This window comes from Pelophylax lessonae (assembly GCF_965119305.1).
Source record: "Pelophylax lessonae genome assembly, chromosome: 5".
Classification (NCBI taxonomy): domain Eukaryota; kingdom Metazoa; phylum Chordata; class Amphibia; order Anura; family Ranidae; genus Pelophylax; species Pelophylax lessonae.
The window spans coordinates 451,847,337-451,872,142 of NC_138772.1; the positions used below are offsets into that span (position 1 = coordinate 451,847,337).

Consider the following 24,806-nt stretch of genomic DNA (forward strand, 5'->3'; position numbering starts at 1 on the left):
ATTTGGAGACCCAGAAGTTGAAGGGGGCAGACCCGTCATTCACTACATGTAGGCGTGTGCACACATACTGCTCCACCATGTTGGTAAAATGCTGCCTCCTGCTAAGACGTTCCATCTGAGCTGCTGGTGCTGCTGTTTGTTGTGGCGTGCTGACAAAGCTTTTCCACATTTCGGCCATGCTAACCCTGCCTTCTGAGGTGCTGGCGGTGCCCTGGTTGCGTTGGCGACCTCCTCCTCCTCCTCCTCTGCCTTGTGCTTCCACTGTGGCCCCGCTGTCAGATGGGAATGCCAGCAGCATGGCGTCTACCAGCGTGCGCTTGTACTCGCGCATCTTGCGATCGCGCTCCAGTGAGTGAATTAAGGACGGTACGTTGTCCTTGTAACGGGGATCCAGCAGCGTGGCCACCCAGTAATCAGCACAAGTTAGAATGTGGGCAACTCGGCGGTCGTTGTGGAGACACTGCAGCATGTAATCGCTCATGTGTGCCAGGCTGCCCAGAGGCAACGAAAGGCTGTCCTCTGTGGGAGGTGTATCGTCCGTGTCCTCTGTATCCCCCCAGCCACGCACCAGTGATGGCCATGAGCTGGCCTGGGTGCCACCCTGCTGTGAACATGGTTCCATCTCCTCCTCCAGCTCCTCCTCCTCCTCATCCTCCTCATCCTCCAGAACTGTGCCCCTGCTGGACAATTGCGTCCCTGGCGTTTGCGTGTGCAGGAACCCACCCTCGGAGCCCCTTGCGAATGACTGCCCTGAAAGCCTTGGAAATGTTACCTCTTCATCCTCCTCCTCCTCCTCATCCTGTGCCACATCCTCTTCCATCATCGCCCGAATTGTTTTTTCAAGGAGGCATAGAAGTGGGATAGTTAAGCTGAGAACGGCGTCATTGCCACTGGCCATGTTGGTGGAGTACTCAAAACAGCGCAACAAGGCACACAGGTCTCGCATGGAGGCCCAGTTATTGGTGGTGAAGTGGTGCTGTTCCGCAGAGCGACTCACGCGTGCGTGCTGCAGCTGAAACTCCACTATGGCCTGCTGCTGCTCGCACAGTCTTTCCAGCATGTGCAAGGTGGAGTTCCACCTTGTGGGCACGTCACATATGAGGCGGTGAGCGGGAAGGCCGAAGTTACGCTGCAGCGCTGCCAGGCGAGCAGCAGCAGGGTGAGAACGCCGAAAGTGCGCACAAACGGCCCGCACTTTCTGCAGCAGCTCTGACATATCGGGGTAGTTTTTAAGGAACCTCTGCACCACCAAATTCAGCACATGCGCCAGGCAAGGGATGTGCGTCAAACCGGCTAGGCCCAGAGCTGCTATAAGATTTCGCCCGTTATCGCACACCACCAGGCCGGGCTTGAGGCTCGCTGGCAGCAACCACTCATTTGTCTGCTGTTCCATGCTCCTCCACAACTCCTGCGCGGTGTGTGGTTTGTCCCCCAAACAGGCAAGTTGTAAAACTGCCTGCTGTCGTTTACCCCTGGCCGTGCTGAAGTTGGTGGTGAAGGTGTTACGCTGTCCGGATGAGGAGGCGGTAGAGGATGAGGAAGCGGAGTAGGAGGAGTTAGGAACAGGAGGCAAACTGAAGCGCCCTGCAATCCTCGGTGGTGGAAGGACATGCGCCAAATTGCTATCCGCCTCAGGCCCATCCGCCACTGCATTTACCCAGTGTGCCGTTAGGGAGATATAACGCCCCTGACCGTGCTTACTGGTCCACGTATCCGTAGTTAGGTGGACCTTGGCACAGATGGCGTTGCGCAGTGCACACCTGATATTTTCCCCCACTTGGTTGTGCAGGGAAGGGATGGCTTGCCTGGAAAAGTAGTGGCGGCTGGGCACGACGTACTGTGGGACAGCCACCGACATAAGGTTTTTAAAACTGTGCGTCTCCACCAGACGGAATGACAGCATTTCAAAGGCCAATAATTTTGAAATGCTGGCATTCAGGGCCAGGGATCGCGGGTGGGTAGGGGGGTACTTCCTCTTCCTCTCAAGTGTTTGGGAGATGGAAAGCTGAACGCTTCCACGGGACATTGTGGAGATGGTTGTTGGTGACCCAGGTGGTGGTGTTGCTGACAGATCGTCTGTTTGCGGGGTGGCAGGTGCCGGTATCACTACAGATGTGGCTGGAGCGGCCGAGACTGCAGCAGAAGAGGAAGCAGGATGAGCCAGAGACGTTTCTTGGTTTTGAAGGTGTGTACTCCACTGCAGCTCGTGCTTTGCACTTAGATGCCTGATCATGCAGGTTGTGCTCAGGTTGAGAAGGTTTATGCCTCGCTTCAAGCTCTGATTGCACAGGGTGCAAACCACTCGTGTCCTGTCATCAGCACATTTTCTAAAGAACTTCCACGCTAGAGAACTCCTTTGAGCTGACTTTGGTGCGCTCGTTCCCTTGCTGCGTTGGGCAGTAGCGGGCGTAGTGTCTAGGGCACGGCCGCTCCGCTTCTGCACCCTGCTCCCTCTTCTGCTGTGCTGGTGGCTCTGTGCGACCACCGCCTCTTCCTCCAAACTACTCAGGTCACCTGCATGACGTTCATTCCATGTGGGGTCGAGGACCTCATCGTCCTCCACATCATCTTCCACCCAGTCTTCACCCCTGCCCTCCTTGTCGGTCTCCACAATGCTGAACGCCGCAGCAGTTGGCACCTGCGTTTCGTCATCATCGGAGACGTGCTGCGATGATCCTTGCATGTACTCATCTTGAGAAATAAGTGGTTGGGCATCGCTGCACTCAATCTCTTCCACTTCTGGGGCAGGGCTAGGTGGATGGCCCTGGGAAACCCTGCTGACAGAGTCCTCAAAAAGAATAAGAGACTGCTGTATGGCTTGGGGCTCAGACTGCTGGCCTGATTTGCAAGGGGGTGAGGTGAAAGACGGTTGGACATTGGCTGCAGGTGCCAACTCTGACCTTTCTGCAGTAGACTGGGTGGGAGACAATGTGAAGGAACTGGAGGCACTGTCAGCAGCAAACCAATCTACTATCGCCTCAACTTGTTCTGGCCTCATCACTTCTAGGGGCGTTTGATGCCCTACCAAATACTGATGCAGGTTCTGTCGCCTACTCACACTTGAGGAAGGTGTTTCACTTGTGCGTGTAGCTGGCACAGATCGACCACGTCCTCTCCTTGCAACAGGAGCTCTACCAGCAGCACCACGACCCAGGCCACGGCCCTTATTTGACGGTCTCCTCATATTTCTGTAATTTAAGATCTTGCCCTAGAAAGGTTTTTATTGAATAGCGGAATAGGAAATATGATCCAAAAAAGTGTATGTATCTCGCACGTACAAAACCACACTAGGCCCCAATTACTATTGTTTCTACCCCTAAAAGGATGGATGAGGAGTAGGAGGAGTATGGAACAGACAGCACCCTCAAATCTTCAGAAGTATGAGATGAACCCCAAAAACTTGGAAAGGTGGATCTCACACGTACCGACACAGACTATCCCGCAATTCAATTGATCCTCAAAGGTTTTTATTGAATAGCGGAATAGGAAATATGATCAAAAAAAGTGTATGTATCTCGCACGTACACAACCACACTAGGCCCCAATTACTATTGTTTGTACCCCTAAAAGGATGGATGAGGAGTAGGAGGAGGAGTATGGAACAGGCAGCACCCTCAAATCTTCAGAAGTATGAGATGAACCCCAAAAACTTGGAAAGGTGGATCTCACACGTACCGACACAGACTATCCCGCAATTCAATTGATCCTCAAAGGTTTTTATTGAATAGCGGAATAGGAAATATGATCAAAAAAAGTGTATGTATCTTGCACGTACACAACCACACTAGGCCCCAATTACTATTGTTTGTACCCCTAAAAGGATGGTTGAGCAGTAGGAGCAGGAGTATGGAACAGACAGCACCCTCAAATCTTCAGAAGTATGAGATGAACCCCAACAACTTGGAAAGGTGGATCTCACACGTACCGACACAGACTATCTCGCAATTGAATTGATCCCCAAAGGTTTTAATTGAATAGCGGAATAGAAAATATGATCAAAAAGAAAGTGTATGTATCTCGCACGTACACCACCACACTAGGCCCCAACTACTATTGTTTGTACCCCTAAAAGGATGGTTGAGCAGTAGGAGGAGGAGTATGGAACAGGCAGCACCCTCAAATCTTCAGAAGTATGAGATGAACCCCAAAAACTTGGAAAGGTGGATCTCTCTCACACGTACCAACACAGACTATCCCCCAATTTAACTGATCCCCAAAGGTTTTTGATTAAATAGCGGAATAGAAAATATGATCCAAAAAAAGTGTATGTATATCACACGTACACAACCACACTAGGCCCCAATTACTATTGTTTGTACCCCTAAAAGGCTAGATGAGGAGTAGGGGGGGTATGGAACAGGCAGCACCCTCAAACCTTCAGAAGTATGAGATGAACCCCAACAACTTGGAAAGGTGGATCTCTCTCACACGTACCAACACAGACTATCCCCCAATTTAACTGATCCCCAAAGGTTTTTGATTAAATAGCGGAATAGAAAATATGATCCAAAAAAAGTGTATGTATATCACACGTACACAACCACACTGGGCCCCAATTACTATTGTTTGTACCCCTAAAAGGCTAGATGAGGAGTAGGGGGAGTATGGAACAGGCAGCACCCTCAAACCTTCAGAAGTATGAGATGAACCCCAACAACTTGGAAAGGTGGATCTCTCTCACACGTACCAACACAGACTATCCCCCAATTTAACTGATCCCCAAAGGTTTTTGATTAAATAGCGGAATAGAAAATATGATCCAAAAAAAGTGTATGTATATCACACGTACACAACCACACTAGGCCCCAATTACTATTGTTTGTACCCCTAAAAGGCTAGATGAGGAGTAGGGGGGGTATGGAACAGGCAGCACCCTCAAATCTTCAGAAGTATGAGATGAACCCCAAAAACTTGGAAAGGTGGATCTCTCTCACACGTACCAACACAGACTATCCCCCAATTTAACTGATCCCCAAAGGTTTTTGATTAAATAGCGGAATAGAAAATATGATCCAAAAAAAGTGTATGTATATCACACGTACACAACCACACTAGGCCCCAATTACTATTGTTTGTACCCCTAAAAGGCTAGATGAGGAGTAGGGGGAGTATGGAACAGGCAGCACCCTCAAACCTTCAGAAGTATGAGATGAACCCCAACAACTTGGAAAGGTGGATCTCTCTCACACGTACCAACACAGACTATCCCCCAATTTAACTGATCCCCAAAGGTTTTTGATTAAATAGCGGAATAGAAAATATGATCCAAAAAAAGTGTATGTATATCACACGTACACAACCACACTGGGCCCCAATTACTATTGTTTGTACCCCTAAAAGGCTAGATGAGGAGTAGGGGGAGTATGGAACAGGCAGCACCCTCAAACCTTCAGAAGTATGAGATGAACCCCAACAACTTGGAAAGGTGGATCTCTCTCACACGTACCAACACAGACTATCCCCCAATTTAACTGATCCCCAAAGGTTTTTGATTAAATAGCGGAATAGAAAATATGATCCAAAAAAAGTGTATGTATATCACACGTACACAACCACACTAGGCCCCAATTACTATTGTTTGTACCCCTAAAAGGCTAGATGAGGAGTAGGGGGGGTATGGAACAGGCAGCACCCTCAAACCTTCAGAAGTATGAGATGAACCCCAACAACTTGGAAAGGTGGATCTCTCTCACACGTACCAACACAGACTATCCCCCAATTTAACTGATCCCCAAAGGTTTTTGATTAAATAGCGGAATAGAAAATATGATCCAAAAAAAGTGTATGTATATCACACGTACACAACCACACTAGGCCCCAATTACTATTGTTTGTACCCCTAAAAGGCTAGGAGTAGGGGGAGTATGGAACAGGCAGCACCCTCAAACCTTCAGAAGTATGAGATGAACCCCAACAACTTGGAAAGGTGGATCTCTCTCACACGTACCAACACAGACTATCCCCCAATTTAACTGATCCCCAAAGGTTTTTGATTAAATAGCGGAATAGAAAATATGATCCAAAAAAAGTGTATGTATATCACACGTACACAACCACACTAGGCCCCAATTACTATTGTTTGTACCCCTAAAAGGCTAGATGAGGAGTAGGGGGAGTATGGAACAGGCAGCACCCTCAAACCTTCAGAAGTATGAGATGAACCCCAACAACTTGGAAAGGTGGATCTCTCTCACACGTACCAACACAGACTATCCCCCAATTTAACTGATCCCCAAAGGTTTTTGATTAAATAGCGGAATAGAAAATATGATCCAAAAAAAGTGTATGTATATCACACGTACACAACCACACTAGGCCCCAATTACTATTGTTTGTACCCCTAAAAGGCTAGATGAGGAGTAGGGGGGGTATGGAACAGGCAGCACCCTCAAACCTTCAGAAGTATGAGATGAACCCCAACAACTTGGAAAGGTGGATCTCTCTCACACGTACCAACACAGACTATCCCCCAATTTAACTGATCCCCAAAGGTTTTTGATTAAATAGCGGAATAGAAAATACGATCCAAAAAAAGTGTATGTATATCACACGTACACAACCGCACTGGGCCCCAATTACTATTGTTTGTACCCCTAAAAGGCTAGATGAGGAGTAGGGGGAGTATGGAACAGGCAGCACCCTCAAACCTTCAGAAGTATGAGATGAACCCCAACAACTTGGAAAGGTGGATCTCTCTCACACGTACCAACACAGACTATCCCCCAATTTAACTGATCCCCAAAGGTTTTTGATTAAATAGCGGAATAGAAAATATGATCCAAAAAAAGTGTATGTATATCACACGTACACAACCACACTAGGCCCCAATTACTAGTGTTTGTACCCCTAAAAGGCTAGATGAGGAGTAGGGGGGGTATGGAACAGGCAGCACCCTCAAATCTTCAGAAGTATGAGATGAACCCCAAAAACTTGGAAAGGTGGATCTCTCTCACACGTACCAACACAGACTATCCCCCAATTTAACTGATCCCCAAAGGTTTTTGATTAAATAGCGGAATAGAAAATATGATCCAAAAAAAGTGTATGTATATCACACGTACACAACCACACTAGGCCCCAATTACTATTGTTTGTACCCCTAAAAGGCTAGATGAGGAGTAGGGGGAGTATGGAACAGGCAGCACCCTCAAACCTTCAGAAGTATGAGATGAACCCCAACAACTTGGAAAGGTGGATCTCTCTCACACGTACCAACACAGACTATCCCCCAATTTAACTGATCCCCAAAGGTTTTTGATTAAATAGCGGAATAGAAAATATGATCCAAAAAAAGTGTATGTATATCACACGTACACAACCACACTGGGCCCCAATTACTATTGTTTGTACCCCTAAAAGGCTAGATGAGGAGTAGGGGGAGTATGGAACAGGCAGCACCCTCAAACCTTCAGAAGTATGAGATGAACCCCAACAACTTGGAAAGGTGGATCTCTCTCACACGTACCAACACAGACTATCCCCCAATTTAACTGATCCCCAAAGGTTTTTGATTAAATAGCGGAATAGAAAATATGATCCAAAAAAAGTGTATGTATATCACACGTACACAACCACACTAGGCCCCAATTACTATTGTTTGTACCCCTAAAAGGCTAGATGAGGAGTAGGGGGAGTATGGAACAGGCAGCACCCTCAAACCTTCAGAAGTATGAGATGAACCCCAACAACTTGGAAAGGTGGATCTCTCTCACACGTACCAACACAGACTATCCCCCAATTTAACTGATCCCCAAAGGTTTTTGATTAAATAGCGGAATAGAAAATATGATCCAAAAAAAGTGTATGTATATCACACGTACACAACCACACTAGGCCCCAATTACTATTGTTTGTACCCCTAAAAGGCTAGGAGTAGGGGGAGTATGGAACAGGCAGCACCCTCAAACCTTCAGAAGTATGAGATGAACCCCAACAACTTGGAAAGGTGGATCTCTCTCACACGTACCAACACAGACTATCCCCCAATTTAACTGATCCCCAAAGGTTTTTGATTAAATAGCGGAATAGAAAATATGATCCAAAAAAAGTGTATGTATATCACACGTACACAACCACACTAGGCCCCAATTACTATTGTTTGTACCCCTAAAAGGCTAGATGAGGAGTAGGGGGAGTATGGAACAGGCAGCACCCTCAAATCTTCAGAAGTATGAGATTGTGTTCACTGTACCCCACAAAGATTGAGTTCACTGCACCCCACAATGATTGTGTTCACTGCACCCCACAAAGATTGTGTTCACTGCACCTCACAAAGATTGTGTTCACTGTACCCCCCAAAGATTGTGTTCACTGCACCCCACAAAGATTCTGTTCACTGTACCCCACAAAGATTGTGTTCACTGCACCCTAAAAGGATGTTGTTCACTGCACCCCACAAAGATTGTGTTCACTGCACCCTAAAAGGATGTTGTTCACTGCACCCCAAAAAGATTGTGTTCACTGTACCCCCCCAAAGATTGTGTTCACTGCACCCCACAAAGATTGTGTTCACTGCACCCCAAAAAGATTGTGTTCACTGTACCCCCCAAAGATTGTGTTCACTGCACCCCAAAAAGATTGTGTTCACTGTACCCCCCAAAGATTGTGTTCACTGCACCCCACAAAGATTCTGTTCACTGTACCCCACAAAGATTGTGTTCACTGCACCCCAAAAAGATTGTGTTCACTGTACCCCCCCAAAGATTGTGTTCACTGCACCCCACAAAGATTCTGTTCACTGCACCCCACAAAGGATTTTGTTCACTGCACCCCAAAAAGATTCTGTTCACTGCACCCCAAAAAGGATTTTGATCACTGCACCCCAAAAAGGATTTTGATCACTGCACCCCAAAAAGGATGTTGTTCACTCCACCCCAAAAAGATTGTGTTCACTGCACCCCACAAAGATTGTGTTCACTGCACCCCAAAAAGATTGTGTTCACTGTACCCCCCAAAGATTGTGTTCACTGCACCCCACAAAGATTCTGTTCACTGTACCCCACAAAGATTGTGTTCACTGCACCCCAAAAAGATTGTGTTCACTGCACCCCAAAAAGGATGTTGTTCACTGCACCCCAAAAAGGATGTTGTTCACTCCACCCCAAAAAGATTGTGTTCACTGCACCCCACAAAGATTGTGTTCACTGCACCCCAAAAAGGATTTTGTTCACTGCACCCCAAAAAGGATGTTGTTCACTCCACCCCAAAAAGATTGTGTTCACTGCACCCCAAAAAGATTGTGTTCACTGCACCCCACAAAGGATTTTGTTCACTGCACCCCAAAAAGATTGTGTTCACTGCACCCCAAAAAGGATGTTGTTCACTGCACCCCAAAAAGGATTTTGTTCACTGCACCCCAAAAAGATTGTGTTCACTGCACCCCACAAAGGATTTTGTTCACTGCACCCCACAAAGATTGTGTTCACTGCACACCAAAAAGGATTGTGTTCACTGCACCCCAAAAAGATTTTGTTCACTGCACCCCAAAAAGATTGTGTTCACTGCAGCCCAAAAAGATTGTGTTCACTGCAGCCCAAAAAGATTGTGTTCACTGCAGCCCAAAAAGATTGTGTTCACTGCAGCCCAAAAAGATTGTGTTCACTGCAGCTCACACACAGAAAAATGGATGTGGATCACTGACACCTGCCTATCTCCAATCCCACACCACACAGCAATATCGATTGTAGTTTGTAGAACACAGTTTCCCTAAAATTCAGCAGACTCTGTCCCTAACAGGATTGAGAAGAGATCGTAGATCAGGATTGAGTGCAGATTCACCCCACCCCCCACACAGCAATATCGATTGTAGTTTGTAGAAGACACTGACCCTATAATTCAGCAGACTCTATCCCTAAAATGCCTACAACTCGCCCTGCCTAAACACTCCGACCTGTCCCTCAATTCTATCCGGACACAAATGGTTTTTTCCTGCCTATCTTTCCCTAATCAGCAGCCAGCACATTGATGTGTGCTCTGTCCCTTAGCTAAGCAGCAGAATGACGCTGCTGCGGCGGCTGCCTCGAACTTATAAAGACTTGGTCACATGCTTCAGACGGCCAATCACAGCTACTAAGACATTTGCAGGCATGGCTGGGATGGCTTAAGGCACACCAGTTAAACGATTGTTGATTGGCTGTTGAAAGCCCGCCATGAAAAGAGCGCCAAAGCATGCAAAACCCGGAAATAAAACGACCGAACACGGATTTTTACCCGAACATACAGTAAAGTGTCCGTGTCCGTGTTCGGGTAAAAAAAATCCAATTATTCGGTACGAACACGAATAATACAGTCCGTGTTCGCTCAACACTAGTCATGAAAAGTTAATTTTTTATCATCCTAATGAGACATTTAGGGCAAAGTGACACTGTATGCGTAAATTCCACCCCCAACCACTATATACTCCTCTGTCCTGCGCTCGCCTGCTGCTGTTCCCTCTCCCACCACCAGAATACCCAGTGCAGGCTGGAATCGGAGCCGATACTGGGTATCAGTTGGAGTGCAGATGTTATCCTTCTGTCACGTAACAGTGTTTAGGGCAGTGTTTAGGGCAAGCAATTGGCCACTAGGCTCAACCGGTGTACAATGGGAAGCTTTGAGTATTTTACAGTGACAACCACAGAAGGAACACTGGGCAAGCAATTATAAATTGCAGCCATAAGGATGTGGAATTCTCTTCCGCAAACAGTTGTATCAGCAGGGAGCATCGATAGTTTCAAAAAACTATTAGATGGGCACCTTAAAGACCACAACATACAGGGGTATTCAATGTACGGTTAACAGCAAACACACATCATAGGTTGAACTGGATGGACTGGTGTCTTTTTTCAACCTCACTAACTATGTTGGTGGGCTTTACACAGACATTGTCCCTTTTTTCTCCACCCCTTGAGCACAGTCTGCAATGTATAATACCTACCCTCCTACCTGTTCCAGCAAACTCTGGCACCATACAGCCTTTCTTCTGAAGGCATACCCACCTGTTCCTTCCTTGTCCTTTGATAGTTCACTAGCTAAACACATTTGACAGTACGTGCTGTAGTGTCATAACTTGTTTCAATACAAAGGATTGTGGGGGAAGTAGGCATGGTGTAAAATTATAGCACATGTTTGGCTGGGAATCTACACTGCCCCTGTTCACAGCTGAGGAGGTCAAACTGCAAGCAGTGGAAAAGTAGAACTATAGGCAAAGCTTTTTTTTATTTTTTTTTATTTTGGATAGAGCAAGGGAGAGTTATAACCCCTGTCAGATAGTTTTTACCATCTGTGTCCCATTGGGGGGGGATTTTCCTTCACTTCCTGTCCCATAGCCAAACAGGAAGTGAGAGGAAATCCCTGCAAATTAAGGGAATTCCTTGGTGACCCCAAGGTCACCAGAACTGGAAGATTTCCTCTATATTACTTTTTTGAGGACAACTCACAATTTGGGATTTTCTTTTCCTTTTAATGATAATGGTAAACAGGCCAAATTGAGAGTCTCCTTAACAGGGGCACAGGCAGCAATATAAATTGACAGAGGTTCTAATCCCTCTCCACTCTACCCTAAAGTAAAAAGTAAATTGAATGGAGTCCTCAGTAAAAACCTCCATCTTCCTTGGCGACGCTTATTCGACCTAGAATGAGCGGTTCAGCAAGTGTATGGGTTAAGCAACCTCCCTTGGTGGGCAAAAACTTCTTTAGGGAAGGGTCCTCCAACTTTTTTTGGAAGAAAAAATAGAAAATGCACTCAAGGTAGTCATATATATTAACCTTCCTAGTGGTATTCCCGAGTGTGGCTCGGGGTTAAATTTCAGAGCCAAAAGCGGTAACCCCGAGCCACACTCAGGGTACCGCTAGGAAGATCGCTGGATCCTGAAAGCGGGGTTACTTACCTTGTCACCGGGATCCAGCGATGTATCCCGGCGGTGTCTGGCCGTGGATCTTCCTCCTGATCCTCTCCGTGCCCCGCCTTCCGTCTCCTGCGACGTGACGTTCGCAGGGGGGTGGAACCGGCGGCAAATTCAAATGTAAAATACACCAAACACACTGATACAATGCAAATATAAAAAGTTTGAAACACAAAATCCTAAATTATAATATAATAAAAAACTATAAAAATATATATATATATACTGTATATGTATACAGCGTATATATATATATATATATATATATATATATATATATACACCGTATATATGTATGTATACATACATACTTTAACTTATTTATAGTTTTTTATTATATTATAATTTATGATTTTGTGTTTCAAACTTTATCATACCCAAGATGTTATAAAGAAGAACGCACAGTAAAAAAAAATCATATGTAAATAGTTGGTTTGGGCTGCTCATTCTTAAGAATTACATGCAAAATAATTGTACCGCTTTCAGCACCTAAAATCGGAAACAATCATACCGCCAGGGAAGTTAATACATCTGTGCAGGAAGTAAATTGGCAATGTGTAAAACCTATTTTAAAATGGAACTCCACTTTTGTTGAGAAAAAAACATTCCCTCCCCTGGGTGAACTACATTGCAAGGATTATAACAAACTTTGTTGCAGATTCCTACCTTTTTGTTATTCTAAAGAAATCCATCTGGGTTCCTCTGTGCCTATGTGGGAAAGTGAGTTTAATGGGAGTGGTTTCATCAATCAGCTGTGCACCTGCAAAGCTCTAATGACGAAATCCGCTGGGTCTGCATCCCTTTAGACATATTCCTATTGGGAGTATTTCCCCAAAAATCAAATTTTTGTTGCAGGGGATGCCTGAAGTCTTGTATCCTAGTGCAGACTTCTGGGAAAATGGGTGAACCAATCACACAAGCAGGAAATGATGTTTCTGGGGTGTGGTCAGTATACATTCTGTGTACAGAACAACTCCAGGTAGCCATAGTGCATTGCATATTTAGAAAATTACAGTGGCTGCAGATTGAAAAGGAAAGGTCATTTTTTAATAACATTCAATTACAATATGACTTGTGTCGCAATTGTATACGCTATATTATTTTTTTCTTTGTTTTCAAAATTTTTTCCCCCTACGAAGTGGTTACCATTTAAATCTTCCTTTGAGACTCTGTGTGCAAAATAGTAATATTTTAACCTTCTCATATTAAAGCCATATTAAATGTTTCATTTGTGTGTCAGAATGAGGTTCTAACTTTATCTTCCTAACAGAAAATGTGTAAATAATTCATGGAATGTCTTTGTGGCAGCGTGGACTTGCTCCAAATTCTCTTATGGCTGCAATTTGAAACTGTGTTATTTGTTATGATTATAGGTCCACAGAAATCCCCTCCTACGCGCAGGTTATTATGCCTGTGGCTATTTCATGTATGCTGCCTTCCAGTTCAGCAGTGAATGAAGTAATCTGATATGCAGTGCAGCCCTTGTGCTGGCACTGCTGATTTACTGTAGAATACGTGTTACATCAGTGGCTCTTGTCCTGAACTTTTCCCAAGAAAACTGATGTGGCTGTGCACAGTTAAAACGACTTAAATACACACTTGCAATTCCAGTTTTTTTTTTATTTATTTTTTTTTAGTTCACATAGTTTTGATAAAAATATATTCTGTTCTAGGTAATTTTGGTGTCCTAGTCTTGCTCCAACTGTCCCTAATTTTACTACTTTTCTTAAACGGAATGTATATTGGTTTAGAACATATGTTTGTTTTTGTGGTTAGAACTAAAACAAAAAAGATCACAAGTAAAACATGAATATAGAACACATAAAGAAGCATGTTGTTTTCTCAACCAAAATGAATTGTCAGAGCTGTGGCTTCTGCTTTATCAAATGGCAGGGCTAAAGATTTTTATCATACAAACGGAGTTGCAAAGCAAGCTGTTCTCCTGTGCGGTGTCTTAAAATAATCCATAGGGAGTATCTCCAGGGTTTCGCATAGGTGGTTTACTACGGTGTTACGTAAACCAGAAACTTGGATCTGGGATTTGTTGCATACATACATAGCTGAATGAAGACAGTGCTGTTTGGCTTACCAGCCAGCAAAATCAAAGATGTGAGCCAGGCCAAAAACTGGGCTGAACAGCAGCTGCAACGAATCAACTGTAAGGTTTTGATTGCAGATGCTGCTGGCTAGTAAATCACCTGATCCACCAATACATAGGTTTATATATGAAAGCATAAAACATAGTGCCGCGCAGTCTTAAAACCCTCTTACGATAAATAAAGTAATAACCCAAAATTGCATAGTCAACAATATTGTTATGATAAATAAGGGAGACGGTCCATAGCTTGAAGTGATGTAAAACAAAGGAAGAAGAAAAGCAAAGTCCACTTGCGGTCTGGTGAATAACATCAATTAGTGTGACTTCTGTGTTCGCAGCTTCCCACCACCAAGCATTATCTGCCTCTCACCTTAATAACTCGACCCTGCAGGGTCAAAACGCATATACTGTATATCTCTCCAATAATCAAGGAACACAGCTCCAAGCACCCAAATGTCAGATATTAGCAAAGCAGTCCTTCACTGCAGAATATGTGACTGTTGTAAGTAACACTTCCGGATACATCCCCCGAGATATAAAATAAAGAAAGGGCTCTAGTGCTCTCTGTATATATTGCCAGATTTGTTCGCATAAACAGGAATCACACTTGCATGGTATCCGGAGCATAAGATCATATAGAAATTGCAGAGCGTGCAGCGTGCTGTGCTGTGCCGAGTTCCTTCCTGGTTGTTGCGGCCGTGGATCATGTGACCAATCCCCCATGCGCGTTACGTCCGATATGGGCGTGGACTTCTTTAGCGGGGAAGACAGCAAAATCAAAAATGTGAGCCAGGGCAAAAACTGGGCCGAACAGCAGCTGCAAGGAATCAACTGTAAGATTTTGATTGCAGATGCCGCTGGCTAGTAAATCACCTGATCCAGAAATTTGCTTGCTTACATAGGTTTACATATGAAAGCCCTATTTTGTGTCCATTCAAGACTTTCTTTAACTGAAGCCCTGATGTAGAGGGAGTTTTTTTCTGGCGCCTAAATGCGTTTGCTGTTTTTTTTTTTGTAAACCAATTATTTAAAGAGACTGTAAATGATCACCTTGTAAAACAATCCGTTCAGTTTTTAATATAGAAATGAAAGGCAAAACATTTTTGTATAGATATAAAAATACATTATCAATACTTTTTTTTATTTTTATAAGCGATCACATTCTCTCTGTTCTTAGCTGCATAAGAGCTGGGGGGGGGGGGGGGGGGGTAAGCAACAGCTCACTGAGCCTTCCAGTGAATTTCAGGGGAGGCATGTTAGGACAAGTCTGATCATTGGAGGAGAGCAGGCTGAGTTCCCAGCATGGCTGGAGAACTAACCACTGTGTGCCCTCCTGCTTAGTGTCGTCAGTTTTTAACAGGAAAGCAGAGGGACTAACCGTAACACCAGGGATTTTACATAAAGGAAGTAATACAAACAGAACAGGAAACGTTCTCATAGAAGTGCATGATACAGTAGGCATATATCAGGAATATGAAACGCTTTAATTAGGAATATTATTGTTTAGTCTGACACTTCTTCCATTGCTGAATGCTTTTTTCTGGTAACCTGATGGGTATCCACAGGAGGGTATCCCTATCTGTTGTGCGCAGTCCTATCTGAGCCAGTGAGTTCGCAAATGTTTTTGTCTTCTCGCTACCTTGTATGATTTCACATCAAAGTTTCAGTGCCCTTGTCTGCTCTTTTCTTTTCAAATAATTTTTATTGAGCAGTTTTCCATAACAATGTCAAGAACAACAGAAGGATACAAACAGTTACAGAAAATCAAAGAACATATTTCCTTCTGGTACACAGGTCCGTAGATAACATAAACCATAACATTTTTTTCTCTATAAAACTAGTTGCCCTTCAACGGTATAACTTGAAACAGAGTTAGCACTTATCCTCAAAGTGACTGTAAACCGATAGGCTGACCACGACTCCAAAGTCCCCTACGCCAATACTACCTAGTCACCCCATTTGGGATCAAACTGTGGCGAGGATATTATGCCGTGTCAAGGGTGGCCGTTCCCAAAGTCGTCCATTGGATAGGATAGTGCCTACTAATCTATAGCTGAACATGTTATAACAGATTTCAGACAATAAGAAGAGGGGACTTGGGGAAAGGGATAGGAAGGTAGAGGGAAGGGACCCAGGCACTACTTAACTATAGTACACACCTGAGCACATATATCAGGTACAGTGTTTTTCCCAAGCTTGACAGGATTTTTGGAATTTCAGGAACCTAGAGTTCTTTAGGGCCAGTGGTTTTTCATAGTGCCACTGTATATTCACCCTAGTGTTGGGGGACAAGGAGATTTCCAGTGGCTGGTGAGGGTGATTCTGCTAGCAAAAAGTATATGAGCCACTATCACTTTTTCATGGGATAGGGATCCAATCCCACATTGAGGAGAGCTAGTTCTGGAGTCAATAGTTTATGTACACCTGTAACTTCCTGTATCAAGGCCCTTACCGAGCTCCAGAAATTTGAAATCTGTGGGCATGACCATAGTATAGGCAGTAATGTACCAACTTTGCCACATAGTCTCCAGCAAGAAGGGTCAGCATCTTAGTATATTTTAGATATGTCTGCTCTGGAGAATACAGTAGCCTGGCCAGGGAGATTTGTCCATTCACACCAGTTGAAAAGATGGAAGAATTTGTTAGATTTCTTATGCTCAACCCGTAGACTGAATGAAGAAATCTATTAGCGTATGGCCAGGTTTAGCCTTGGTTAAGCCTCACTAACTGCCATCTTCTGTCCTTACTGGTTTTGGGTTTAGCTCTGAAAAGAAGGAAGTCATGTCCTAGAAAAAAAAATAAGGAAAAGTTGATTTTCAGTTCATAAGGTACAATATATACAGCCATAATTGTGTGGTCTCTGCTCCTAGGCAAGGCATTATTCACCAGTTTGCTTTTGTTTTACTTTTTAACCTCTTGTGAGCATGTTTCATGGGGAATCATCAGGTTTTACCACTGTCTGTGACCCTGTTGGGGGTATTTTCCATCAGTTGCTGGTCCAGGGATGCTCACCAGTTGATATGAGCACAGGAAGGCTCAGACAATAAGGAAACAAACATTGTCAAAAGTTCTTTATTCTCCTGAAATATTTTTTGTTTTGGTTTCCCATTACTTCTGTCCTGACAGGAAATGAGGGGAAACCTTCCCAGCGGGGGCGCAGATGGCAATAAAAATCAGACATTGTCACTCTTTCATCTCCATCATAAATTAAATAAATACCTCTGGGTAGAGTTGGACTTTAATGTTAACATCCTAATACTGAGAGATCATTATTTTACCCACAGAACTCAATAATGGCCTAATATAATAGTGGTCCTGGCTCCTGTTTCTCCATTACTAATGGAAAACCAACACCCTGCAATGCAGTAGGTAACTTAATATGATGAACATTCTACCAGTAATTCTATGACGCTAGAAAGGGGATTGACGAAAAATGGTAAACAGACATGTCCATGTCACTGACTGACAAAGTGTAGTCTCAAATTTCTTCTTATTCTGTATACGGTACCTTTACTAGTGGTGAGGGAAAGGTGCTAGCTACACTGTGTGTGTGTGTATATGTACGTATGTATGTATGTATATATATATATATAGATATATATATCTATATATATATATATATACACACACACACCGATCAGCCATAACCTTATGACCACTGACAAGTAAAGGGAATACAATGTCCTCTGAAAAATGGTGGGATATATTAGGCAGCAAGTGAACAATGTTTTTGAATTGATGTGATAAAAGCAGGAAAAAATGTGCATCGCTTCTACAATGGTCACATAAACATCAGGACTTGACCACCGAGCAATGGAAGAAGGTGGTCTGATGACTCACATTTTCTTTTACATCATGTGTGATGGTGGGGTGCATGTGCGTCACTTACCTGAAGAGATGGCACCAGGATGCGGTAATAGAAACCAAGTCAGCAGAGGCAGCGTGATGCTTTTGGCAATGTTCTGCTGGGAAACCTTGGGTCCGGCCATTCATGTGGATGTTACTTTGGTGTCCATGCCCAATGGGTCAGGACTGTTTTAGCAAAAGGGGGCCATGCTCAATATATGGGTGAATGGTCATAATGTTATGGCTGATTGGTGTGTATATATGCGTGTGTGTGTATGTATACATATATAATGGGTGTGTGTATGTATGTATGTGTGTGTATATATGTGTATATATACTGTATGTGTATATATGTATATATACTGTATGTGTATGTATGTGTGTATATATATATATATTTATATTATGTATGTGTGTGTATGTATACATATATAATGGGTGCGTGTATATGTATGTGTGTATATGTATATGTGTGTGTGTATATGTATGTATATATATATATATATATATATATATATATATATATAATCCATCCCTAATTTCATAGCGTTTGGTCAGTAATATTGGATTTCAACACTGGCTATGTAACATAAAGTTAGATAATGAATAACATTCTGCTGCAACCTGTTTTTCTCCTAGAGTATACTGTCCGCGTAATTGTGCTCAAGCAAGTCCACATTATGCTCGAGTCTTTGGAACCCGGATTTATTCTGATGTAAGTACTTTCATTTAGAGTATACTGTTTAGAAAAAAAGTATAGACCGGTGGGTATAATGGAAGCTTTAAAATATATGTAAACTCACCCAATAAAATCGCATACAAACTTTTAACGTCTTATTGGAATTTCAAAAGTCAAATCTCATTTTGTTAAATTTGCAGCTTTCACTTTAGCAAATTAAATGTCACCCATCTCAGTACATCTTTTTTTAAGATAATTTTATTCTGCAGGATTAATTAGTCACTGAATCCCTTCCTGGCATAATGTGTACTGCGGGCTGTTTCACATTTAAGTACAGTGGTCTTAGAATATCCTTGACAGCTTTATAAGAGATTACTGCCAAAGGCACCTGTTGTGTTGCAATAAAAAACTGTCCTAATAAAAGAGCTCACTTAGGCTATATGATACCAACCACAGACTAAAACCAGTAGTTCACCACCAGAGCCCTCCAGGCAAGTGTATGAGAAGCCAGCAGAAAGTTAAACCTTCTTGACCTGAGATGGAGACCTCTGACCTCAGCAGACATGTGATCTTGGACATAAGTGTAGACCTGTAAAATGTTTTTTACAAGTGATATCTAGATCAATTTCAGAATACACATATTAAAGTGTATGTCAAGGCAAAATTAAAAACAAACATGCTATTTACATCTCTGCAAACCAAGCTAATTTCCCCACATTTAATCCCTTCAAACATCCTGCAAATACAAAAAAAAATAAAAATCTTTTGGATTGCTAGAAATATAGGGGTTGACTTACTAAAGGCAACTCATTTTTCAGGAAGAGGAAGATTCACTTTTCCAAGGAAGTTTCCCCAGAGTTTAATAATTGTAGTGAAGCTCTGCTGTCTTCCATCATCCAATCAAATTTCAAGCAAAAATTGTTTTTTTTTTTTTCTGTGCAATTTTCTCCAGATGTACTAAACTCTGGGGAAAATTCCCCTGCAAAGTGCAACTTTCCTTGTAATGTGAACCGCTTATTTGCCTGTAGTAAACTAAGCCCATAATATACTCATACCTTCCTCTTTGACATGATAAAACAGTATGTTTTTGGCTCTGAATTCCAAAACGTGGTGTCAGCCCTGCCTACATTTTTTAAGGATTACAAAAAAACACAGACCTCTTCTCCTCTCCCCTTTTTATCTCCATAACCCCTCCTTGTGCCAGCCAGAGAACACATGAAGTTACCAGCTTACAAAACACTTGCAATGGCACATTTAGTAGACCAAAATGAACAACTAAGAGATGTTCATTCCTGGGGTGTAGATACTTTTTAACTACCTTTTAGAGGACACTTGGAGTTTAGGGTTAAATTTAGTTACTTGAGTTTTGGGGTTAAACTTAGTGACTGTTTTTTAGTTGGCTTAATAAATGACTGTGTACAGTGTCCTGCAAAAGTATTAAATTGTATTTTTTGAGGCTTTGTACCATGTGATATACACAACATGCCTATCACATTGACGGTGCAAGATATTTTTTTATTGTGACACGATTAATAATTAGGACAAAAAAACAAAAAAACGCACATTTGAGTGTCTATATGCATTCACATCCTTTGCTATAAAACTCCTAAATTGATGTCAAACCCAGTGACTTCAGAGGTCCAATACTTAGATGATTATGTAAGCTCCTCTTATGTGCATTCAAAATGTCACATGATTGACATTTTGTTGATGGAGGAGATGCAGGTGCAAGAGCATGCTTGAGACCAATTTAAAAACTTATGGTACGTTTGGATGTACTACTTAATCCCTGGTGGAAATTTACGCTTACTGAATGGCCAGTTTTCCAACCAAATTCCTCTGCCATTGTAGCTAGGTTGTCACACCAGTGTTGTCACTTTCCCAGTGTTGGTATGGCCTCTAGGTTCTGTCCAATTTCTCCACCGTGAAGCCTATTTACCATGGTCTTGTAAATCCTTGGGATGCTCTGCTCCATTCCCTCTTTTCCCTTTTTCTTTCTTCTTAACTAGTTTCCACCCAGACAATAGCAGATTGACGGCTGAGCAGTGGCTTTCTTATACTTAGTGGACATCCTATGACGTCCTGTCAGGAAGCGTCTGCGGGGCCATGCAGCGTCGCTTTCTGTCACCAACCTTGTTTATGGGACATGGCCAATGACAGATCAGTAGAGATGGGCTCGTGTGTGTTCGAGTTTGCACGTGCCTGATCCTGCCAGGAAGCTGGCACCAGCTTTAGAAATACATGGGTATGCTCCCCCAAATTGTTTACGTGCCTGATCCTGCCAGGAAGCCAACACTGCACTCCGCCAATCACAGGCACTGAGGCATTTCCCAATCTATGCAGCTGCAGATTAGGAAATGTCTCACTGCCTGTGACTAGCGTACTGCAGTGTTGGCTTCCTGGCGGGATCGGGCACACGCAAACTCGAACACACCAGAGCCCATCTCTACTGATCAGGATACTGACTCGCTGCCAGTACCATGTGACCTCTGTGACGAATCATAGCAGGTCACATGACGGTTGTACACAATTAATGACTTCTTTTTATTCCATCTATTGCAAACAATTGTGTTGCCAGCTATGATTGGTCAATTTGATCACATGATAAATACAGGGCCAAACACAGCCCATCTGTACCATGTGATTAGCTTTGACCACTCACAGCTAGAGACAAATGATACCATAGGTATCTACTCCCAAAGGGTTTTTAGGCAGCAATGGTAGTAGTAAAGACGTGAACAAATTCTATAAAAATATACTTTATTAATATATCAAAAAAATAATAACAGAGAAAATAGTGCATGTATTAAACACCCCATGATGGGGAGATGTAGACCATGAGCTCCGGTTACAAAAATAATGTAAAACATTGATCCCATACAATCTCATTACATGAAAATACACAGCATCAACCCCAAATCGTGGAGAGAAGGGGGAGCACAAGGGCCTGTGCTCCCCCATCTCTCCACGATTTGGGGTTGATGCTGTGTATTTTCATGTAATGAGATTGTATGGGATCAATGTTTTACATTATTTTTGTAACCGGAGCTCATAATCTACATCTCCCCATCATGGGGTGTTTAATACATGCACTATTTTCTCTGTTATTATTTTTTTGTTATATTAATAAAGTATATTTTTATAGAATTTTTTCACTTCTTTACTACTACCATTGCTGCCTAAAAACCCTTTGGGGGTAGATACCTATGGTATCATTTGTCTCTAGTCATTATTATGGGGTGAGCAGCCACTCCACTTTCAGTGTTGTATTTCCTACACAATTGACCAATCACAGCTAATCACAACAAAACAGACTAAGTGATTCAGTTTCATTCAGTAAAATACTTGCTTATAGCAATGTATTACACTGCTATAAGCAAACATAATGTGTGGAAAAAAAAAATTCTGATCCCTTTCCCAGAGTAGTAAAATGGTACTATGTACAGTATATTGATCTGGTCACAGTGTGTTTAAAAAAAAAAAAAAAAGATGCAATAAAAAAAAAATAAAAAAATAAATAAATATATATAACTATTTTTTTTTTTCGTACTGTCATTAGTCATTGTCCTTGATCACCGCCACACCAGTTATGATGCTGTACTGCACTGGTGACAGTTTGTAAAAATAAAAAATTGTGAATTTTTCCCAAAAAAATGATCCAAAAAAATTACAACTTCAAAAAACCCGCAATGCCTCTTACTAAATATCTTGGATGGTCTACTTTCAAAAAAGGGGTCATTTGGTGGTATTTCTACTGTCCCGGCATTTTAGCACCTCCAAGATGTATACCATAGTTTGTGGACTTTATAACTTTCCTGCAGACTAAATAATATACACTGATTTGGGTTATTTTGACAAAAAAAATGAAGCAGAATACATTCAAATTTCAAACAAATTTATAAAGAACAATTATTTGCAAAATGTTATAACTGAAACAAAGAAAATTGCGTTTTATTTCAAATTTTCGGTCTTTTTTTGTTTAGCAAAAAATAAAAAAACCCAGTGGTGATTAAATGCCACCAAAAGAAAGCTCTATTTGTGTGAACAAAATGATAAAAATTTAGTTTGGGTGCGGTGTTGCATGACCGCGCAATTTTTATTCAAAGTGCGACAGCGCTGAAAATCAGCCTCGGCAGGAAGAGGTAAAAGTGCCCGGTATTCAAGCATAAATTTGGGCCTGAAATGGAGAACAGGGACACACCGGACCCCTGCTGTGAGCCACATTTGATTTAAGTGTGAACCCGGCCTAAATTTGATCTTTTTGGCCATCAGGGGAAATGCTATGAGTGGTGCAAACCCAACACTTCCATCACCCTGAGAACACCATCCCCCATGCTGCCACCACCATGCTATGGGGGGATTCCTTTCACCAGCAGGGACAGGAAAACTGTTCAATATTGAAAAAGGAAAGATGTATTGTTCTATTGGGTTCCCCTTTGAAGACTACTGCACTGGGGAAAATTCAGCTGTCCCTGTTGTTTTTTTTTTTTAGTAGTTTTATACTCTGATCTTCAATTAACTAAGGAGAGAACATGTATGTGCATAATCCAAACCTTGCTTCTCTCTGCCACAGATATCTAGCATTTGCAAAGCAGCTCTACACGCTGGGGTGGTCCGCAATCATCAAGGAGGCTACGTGGACGTTATGCCAATTGATAAGAAGAGACACTACTTTGGATCAACCCAGAATGGGATCAGTTCAGAGAGGTAAATTTATATAATTAAATATAGCAGAGGCATCTTAAAAAAAAATGTCTCCTTGTTTCACCTACATCTAAATACGTAAAATAAAGTGTTAAATCCTTTAAAATTGTGGATGAAGTCATGCAAATCATTCCTTTAGGACCCTGGGCCTACTGTGCATCTAGAACCGCTGATTGTCAGGACATACAGCACAATTTATTTCAAACTATATATAGCTGTTTCTTGCTTCTAAAAAGTATGAAGAAAGTTCTGGATGCAGTGTCTAGCTATGGGCATAAAGGAATGACTTGCAGGGCTCCACATACTACCTCTTATTTTGGGAGTTGTGATCAAAGCGAAACCTGCAGATACTTTGAGTGTTATTTACTAAAACTGCATGGTGAAAAATCTGGTGCAACTGTGCATAGAAACCAATCCGCTTCCAGGTTTTATTGCTAAAGCCTATTTGAACAAGCTGAAGTGTGAAGCCGATTGGTTACTATGCACAGCTGCACTAGATTCTGAGTGCTTCAGTTTTAGTAAATCTCCTTCCATAATATTTTAAGAAGTATCTACTGTGCTTCACACTGATTTGGTGGAGGAATATTAGTTTATTTTGTTCTACCTTGCCACAAATAATCTGGTTGTGCTTGTTTGAATAAATATGTAACTTTTTTGATATTATGCAGCAGAGGTTAATCGAAGAAAACTTGTACTGGGAGAAATGTGGAGGCTGCTATTACTGAGCCAATTCTGATAATAGTAGCTGTTTGGCTGTCTCTGGATTGAGGATTGTCTGGGTCACTGACCTGGAAAGCATTCAATTCAAGAAAGTCATAGTTAAGTCAGAACTTCCTTTTGTGCCTGTTTTCTCTATGTCAGTGACTTAAACAAGTACTAAAATCAGATATCAGCATGAAAGCCAGGAGAATGGCATTTTTTTTTTTTTTTTTTTTTAGATACAGGTCAAAAAATTAACAAATTGGGGAGTTGCAGGCGGGTTAAGAGGGAGAAGGGAAAGAGAGAGAGAGAGGGGGGAAAGGGGGGGAGAGAGAGAGGAGGGAAGGGGGGAGAGAGAGAGGGGGGGAGGAAGGGAGGAGGGAAGGAAGGAGTGGGGGGAGGAAGGAAGGGAGGAAGGAAGGAAGGGAGGGAGGGAAGAAAGGGAGGAGGGAGGGAAGGAAGAGAGGAAGGAAGGAAGGAAGGGAGGAGGGAAGGAAGGAAGGGAGGAGGGAAGGAAGGGAGGAGGGAAGGAAGGAAAGAAGGAAGGAGGAGAGGGTGAGAGTAAAGGAAGGAAGGAGGAGAGGGTGAAAGAGGAAAGGAAGGAAAGAAGGAGGAGAGGGGGAATGAGGAGGAGAGGGAAGGAGGGAGGAGAGGGCGAAAAAGGAGGAGGGAAAATAGGCAACTATATACACAGGCTAGGATAAGATTTGAAAACAGTTTAAGGGAAAAAAAAGAAACGAAAAGGGGGGGGGCATTCTATACGCAACAGAAACCTGAAAGGGGTCCAACCCCTTCCTATCCCACTGTTTCTCGTTTCAAGGTCTGATAAATGTTGTGGACTGGCTAAACCCACCTTGCAAATAATTCATAAAACCGCTTCCCTTCAATTCCCCTGAGA

At 42.8% G+C, this 24,806-nt stretch overlaps 1 protein-coding gene across 1 annotated transcript in view; it reads left to right on the forward strand.

Annotated features, from left to right (window-relative positions):
• CRISPLD1 (cysteine rich secretory protein LCCL domain containing 1) overlaps positions 1–24,806 on the forward strand; it is a 139,475-nt gene that overhangs the window by 101,363 nt on the left and 13,306 nt on the right. Inside the window, exons 12-13 of the mRNA XM_082259671.1 lie at positions 18,466–18,541; positions 23,079–23,212. Coding sequence (XP_082115797.1) covers positions 18,466–18,541; positions 23,079–23,212 — 210 coding nt within the window. The remainder of the gene's footprint in view (positions 1–18,465; positions 18,542–23,078; positions 23,213–24,806) is intronic.